Source organism: Mustela putorius, unplaced genomic scaffold (genome assembly GCF_011764305.1).
Source record: "Mustela putorius furo isolate JIRA1106 unplaced genomic scaffold, ASM1176430v1.1 tig00003858_pilon_pilon_pilon, whole genome shotgun sequence".
NCBI lineage: Eukaryota > Metazoa > Chordata > Mammalia > Carnivora > Mustelidae > Mustela > Mustela putorius.
In genome coordinates this window covers 8,535,262-8,541,406 of record NW_025422010.1, presented here as the reverse complement: position 1 = coordinate 8,541,406, position 6,145 = coordinate 8,535,262, and the positions used below count along the sequence as shown (strand labels likewise).

General features: G+C 45.5%; 1 protein-coding gene across 2 annotated transcripts; it reads left to right on the top strand.

The window, feature by feature from the left end:
* The first annotated feature begins 2,322 nt into the window (after positions 1-2,322).
* On the top strand, positions 2,323-5,509 carry TXNDC2 (thioredoxin domain containing 2). Of its 2 annotated transcripts, none has more exons than XR_001177887.2 (2): positions 2,323-3,090; positions 3,602-3,692. XR_001177887.2 is itself a non-coding variant. In XM_004742703.3 (2 exons), exons 1-2 carry the CDS (start codon positions 3,193-3,195, stop codon positions 5,077-5,079), a joined length of 1,569 nt encoding a protein of 522 aa, XP_004742760.1. In that variant the 5' UTR covers positions 2,759-3,192; the 3' UTR covers positions 5,080-5,509. The 2 variants fall into 2 exon arrangements, 1 of the variants encoding a protein (XP_004742760.1); XM_004742703.3 differs by having other exon boundaries at positions 2,759-3,283; positions 3,602-5,509.
* The last annotated feature ends 636 nt before the right edge of the window (positions 5,510-6,145 follow it).

Sequence of the window (6,145 nt, the reverse complement as noted above, 5' to 3'; positions counted from 1 at the left end):
GTATGGTTGCCATATTAGCTTGCTAGAGCTGTCATACAACTGACTGGGTGACTTAAACCACAGAAATGTATTTTCTCACTGTTCTGGATGTTAAAAATCCAAAGTCAAGGTGTCCACAGAGGATGTTTTTTTCTGAACACCATGAGGAAAAGATCTGTTTCAGGCCTCTCTCCTTGCTTTGTCGATGTCCATCTTCTGCATCTTTGCGGTGTCTTATCTCTATACTTGTCTGTGTCCAAATGCCCCCTTTCTCTAAGAAGGCTAGTGAGATTTGATGAGGAGCCCATCCTAATCCAGTATGACCTCATCTTAACTAATTACATCTGCAACGACCCTATTTCCAGAAAAGGTCACATTTGGAGGTATTAGGGGTTAAGACGGCAGCATGGGAATTTTGGGAGGACATCGTTCAATCTGCAACAGCTGTTAGCAAGCTACAAATGCAGAGTTGAGTGGCTGTGACCAAGACCATGAGATCTGCAATGTCTAAAGCTGTCCCTTTTCAGCAGAAGTTTGCAAACCCCTGCTATAGGTTTTGCTGTGGAGAAGATTCAGAATATACTCCTCAGTGAAAAGGATTGCAAAAGTACCTTCTGGAAAATTATCTCATTTGAAAATATCTGTGTGTAAATATGAGAAAAGCAAAGGATATACATCACCATATTAATAGTGGTGATCCTTGAAGATGGGCACTTGGAATAATCCTTATTTTCTCTCAACTTCTGTTCCTAATGTTTCTATTATGAACATGTATTATTTTTGTAATTATAAAACCAAAAAACTTACACCAGCATAATGTGTGAAAAGACTAGACCACCATGTTGTCTTTGTAAGCTCAGGGTAGAAATGAATTTCCACACGGGATTTATTCCAACTTCTTGTGTGTTTCCCTGCATTGCAGAGTCTGGAAACCTGAAAGCCATACTTTTTGTGCACCTTTCCCCTACCCTCCAGGGGTTTTGAGTTCAAAATAGATTGTACCAGTAGATGGACCTGGATGAGAAGAAAGCCATCACCTTGCAGATTCATCCCTCTCTGCCAGAGTTCAGCTCTAGCTCTGAGCTAAGAGGGGGTTTGGGGCAGTGGCTTTCTCCCTCCTGGACTGCAGCTAGAGCAGGAAGTTCTTGGAGTCAACAACTTTCTGATTCCCTGCCTTCCTGATATCATGCAGACTGCAACCTTCTGGCAGCCCAGTTCTGTGATGCTGCTCATTGTTCTAAAAATTATTCCAGGACACCTAGCCCAAAGGTGGGCTTTCCAGCTATTTTATAATTAGATGAATCCTTCTATGCCTAAAAATTGCTGACTTATTGTCTCCATTACAGAACCACAACTGACATAAGGGTTCGTGAGCAATTTGGGGACCGGCTTGTGCTAAAAGGGGAAAAAAAGGTATTTTCAAGAGAAAATAATTTTATGACAAGTTGAATGAAGACTATTCAGAGGCATCGATATTTCAGGTTGCTTGAAATGCATCTGAATTGCAGAATGAAGAGTAGAAATGACTGGAACCATTCTGCCAAATCTAAAACATAGCTTAGATCCCCCAGATTTAAGCACAACAGGGTCATAGATCCCCTCACTTTTATGAAGATGTGCAAATAGAATGTGGCTTTAAAACTGTTCCACAGTGGGGGTGCCTGGGTGGCTCAGTGGGTTGATGCCTCTGCCTTCAGCTCGGGTCGTGATCTCGGGGTCCTGGGATCGAGCCCCGCATTGGGCTCTCTGCTCAGCCGGGAGCCTGCTTCCCCCCACCCCCCATCTGCCTCTCTGCCTCCTTGTGATTTGTCTGTCAAATAAATAAAATCTTTAAAAAAAAAATTGTTCTACAGTGGATCTACTTTCTCCATGAGCCCTAGGTCTAGGGAATTTGTGCGGGAATGTTGAGGGGTGGGATTTAATCTGCCTATTTGTTAAATTTCAGCCTGAAGAACACTTTCTCATTCTGGTAGCAGCTCAGTCTTTCCGATTCCTCCACTTTCTCCATAATATTTGGGTGCACAGGGTCATGGGGCCTGGTTGTGGCCCAGCCATCTGCCTCTTGTTTCCCATGTCAAGTGGCTAGTCTGGCCTGGTCCCTAGACTGAGGACTGCTGAAGACCACTGGTCCCATCGAGGAGGTGGGCCGCCATAATCTTACCCACTGGTTGAGCTTGCAATTCCAGTTCTTGCCTCTGGTCCAAAATCCCCTTTCATGGTGGCTTCTTTCTTCTTCCTTGAGGTCTCTGTAGGTCAGCTGGTCTTCCCAGGACTCTCACAGCCCCACTCCAGGCTGTGCAGGATTTCCAGATCTTTGGCTTGCACATAGCAGGCTATGCGGCCAGGAGCCTGCCCCAGGCCAAAGAACCCAGTCATGCCCTCTGCCAGGGGCCCATAGCTGCCATGTTGGTTTGGAGTCCACAAAGACATGAGCTCTTCCTGGCCTCCAAAATGGAACCCAGGCAAATACTCCTCTGCTGTCAGCTTTCCTCTGAACACATCTAACCTGGGTCCATGCTGAGGTTTCATTCTTGCTGAGGGGAGTCCAGGACACAGGTACCTGTTCTCTCAGATTCCCATCTATTTGGATGGAAGGTGTGATGTTTTCACTTCTTCTCAGTTAGGGAATCTCTCCATGTTATCATCTACTCCCTTCCAAATAGCTCAATAGGACACCTGACAGGCAGGCAGGACTTTGTAGAGGAGAGTAACATGATTAGGAGGAGACACTATGATGATTAGAGTGATGAGTCAGAAAGAAAGCTGGGGCTGAAGAATCCTAGAGGGAGGCTGTAGAAAAGTTGGTTTCGAGTTACCATCCTTTGGCAAACAGAAGAGTTCAGTGTAGTATGCAGAGGGCAGGCTTAGAACCCGCCCATCTACTGGCTTTGTGAGCTTGAGCAAGTTACATAACTTGCTCAAGGCTCAGCTTTCTTATTTGTAAAGTGAGGATCATAATGGTACTTACCTCAGTGGTGTGTTATAGGAAATAATGCCTGTGAACACACAGCAGGCACCGGGCAAGGCCAACACCCAGCTCGGCCTCCAGAACCAAGGCTGTCATGAAACTCTCAACTACTAGGGAAGACCAGTTGTAAGCGCCATCCGCCTGTAAGTTGTTCCTCGTTGTGTGATGTAGGCTGGCGAGGTTGGAAGAAGTTGAAGGGTACCACCTTGTCTTCACTGTGAGGCATGCGTGAAGTATGAGTGGGTATGGACAAGGAGCTGGAAGTGGAAAGTGATAGAGCGGGAGCCCCGGAAGAACCAGAAATGAGTCCGGAGAAACAAGAAGAAGCCAGTCAAGGTGATGCTAATGGTGAATGGGAGGGAGGAGGGTCACCTTAGGCATCCACATGCTTAGGGAGGAGGCAACAGGATTGAAGCAGAGAAAAGTTGTAGTGTTTAAAGAAAAACAGCTTTATATAAAGATATGTGTAATCACATACTGCTGGCCTTCTGTTGAATGTGATTATGCAAGTTGATACATCATTCATAAAACTACATTTATGAGCTCTGCGAATGACGTGAGTCTTCCTTGGAGTATGTGATAAGAATTTGTGTGTGTGTGTGTGTGTGTGTGTGTTTCTCTTCTGTATTTTTATTTATTTATTTTTTTGTTCAGAAAGTCCACTAATACAGGGTCTGTCCAGCCATGTGACTCCGTTGGTCCCAGAATTCTTGGATCCAGCACATATCCAGGAGGAGGCCTTGGCCCAAGAGGACAACAATATACAATACTTGCCTGCAGTGGAGCCCAAAGGTCCACAGCCCAAGGACATATTCCCACCTGAACGGGGCAGTAACATCTCCAATTTCTCAGCAAAAACCATACAGCCCAAGCAGGCCGACATCCCCAGTTTTTCAGCAGCAACAATGCCACCCAAGCAGGCTGATACCCCCAACTCCCCAGAAAAAATTATCCCGCTCAAGCAGACGGACATCTTCAATTCCTCAACAAAACCCGTATCACCCAAACATGTTGAAACTTCCAGTTTCTTAGCAAAAATCACCCCACCCAAGCAGGGCAATACACTCAATTCCCCAACTAAAACCACCCCATACAAACAGACTGATAGCCTCAATTCCCCAGCAAAAACTATCCCACTCAAGAAGTCTGACTCCCCTAATTTTTCAGCAAAAATCATCCCACCCAAGCAGGCTGACACCCTCCATTCTTCAGAAAAAAATATACCACCCAAGCAAGATGACCTCCCCAATTCCTCAGAAAAAATCATCCTGCCAAAGGAGGATGGCATGTCTACTTCTTCAGAACAACACATTTCACCCAAGAAGGGTGACACCAATTCCCCAGCAAAATCCTTCCTGCCTAAGCAGGCCAGTAGCCACAAGTTCTTAGCAAAATCCATTCTGCCCAAAGGGGCCAACGCCCCCAAGTTGTCAGCAAGAACTTCCCAGTCTAAGCAGGTCATCAGCCCCAAGGTCTTAGCAAAATCCATCCTGTCCAAGCACAGCCACACTTCCAAGTCCTCAGATGAAAGCATCCTGCTTAGGGATAGTGACACCAAGTCATCAGAAGATACCATCCACCCCAAGGAGGGAGACATCCTTATGTCCTTAGAGGAAAGCATCCTGCCCAGACAGGTTGACATCAAGTCCTCAGAAAACACCATCCACCCCAAGGAGGGTGACCTCGTCCAGTCCTCAAAAGAAACCATCCTGTCCAAGGAGGATGACATTCCCAAGTCCTCACAAGAAGCCATCCAGCCCACAGAAGGTAATGTCTTAGAGCTGTCACAGACAATGGAACTCCTGGAGGTGGACTTGGTGAAAGCGATCCTGAGCAAGGAGGAATTTGAGTTGGCACTCAAGGAGGCTGGGGAGAGGCTGGTAGCCGTGGACTTCTCGGCCACCTGGTGTGGGCCTTGCAGGACCATCAAGCCCCTTTTCCGGTCCCTGTCATTGAAGTATGAGGATGTGGTGTTCCTGGAAGTGGACGCTGATGAGTGTGAGGAGCTGCTGAGGGACCTGGAGATCATTTGCATCCCAACTTTCCAGTTTTATAAAAACGAAGAAAAGGTGGGAGAATTTTGTGGTGCCATTAAGGAAAAACTCGAAGCAATCATTGCAGAATTAAAGTAATTGTGGACTCTGAAAGCACTGTTAACAGTCACCTGGTTATAGTCTATGGGTTTTTTTTTTTTTTATTTATCAAAAGAGATGAGACATAAAGTGTCTGCTCATAAGTGACCAAGTATTAACTCCACCTTCTCAAAAATCAGTAAAGCACTAAAGCGTCTTGTGACCATGTTCTCCTTGATAGAAAGTGTGATATTAGAATTTCCTTTGGTGGAGTTTGGGAGCGCACCTGTCTCCTATTTTTTTTTTTTTTTTGTCTCCTATTTTTTTGATGATGATCTTTTTTGGAACTCACCCTTGAAAATTCAGTTCACTTGGTGTTAGTGGCAACGTTGGACGTTTAGACAGTTCTGTAAAAGCATAGGATTTATAGATGAGTGGAGACTTCTTTTCTTATTTGGGGTTTCTGATAAGATGTTTTGGGAAATAAAGAATTGGAAAGATTCTCATAACCTACCTAACCTTCTCTAAGTGCAGGGAATGCTCTGGAGGCCTCAGGACATACCATGGGCTCACCAAGCCCGCATGGAATTCCTTGGTGGCAGAGCCGAGATCAAGGCTGTGTTCCCAGATCTCAAGTGCAGGCCTCTTTCTACTAATCATGCCCACAAAATCTGATACAGAGCTCCCAGCTTCTGATTTCTCAGATCAAGAGCTTTATGATTCAGGTCAAAGTCAGGGTGATCTTCAATGCCATTATGACATCAGCTCCCTGGTGACAGAGTTCCTACTTTGTCTTCTGGTAATGGGGTTTCTGAAACCTGCTCCCAGATGTCTCAGATCCCAAAGGCTTAGGTCTGGGTCACAGATGGTGGCTCGGTCCAGAGCTTTTGCATTAAAAAAAAAAAAATGTATATGTGATACACGCACGTATAACAGCATGTGTCTAATGTATGCAGTTTGATGAATTTGGACATATGCATACACCCGTCATTACCACAGTCAAGGTAATAAGCCATACCCCTCATCTCCAGAGTTTCCTTGTATGTCCTCTCTTTTGTCATTGTGGTGGTGGTGGCAGTGGTAAGAGCACTTCACTGGAGATCTGACCTCTTAACATTTTAAACAC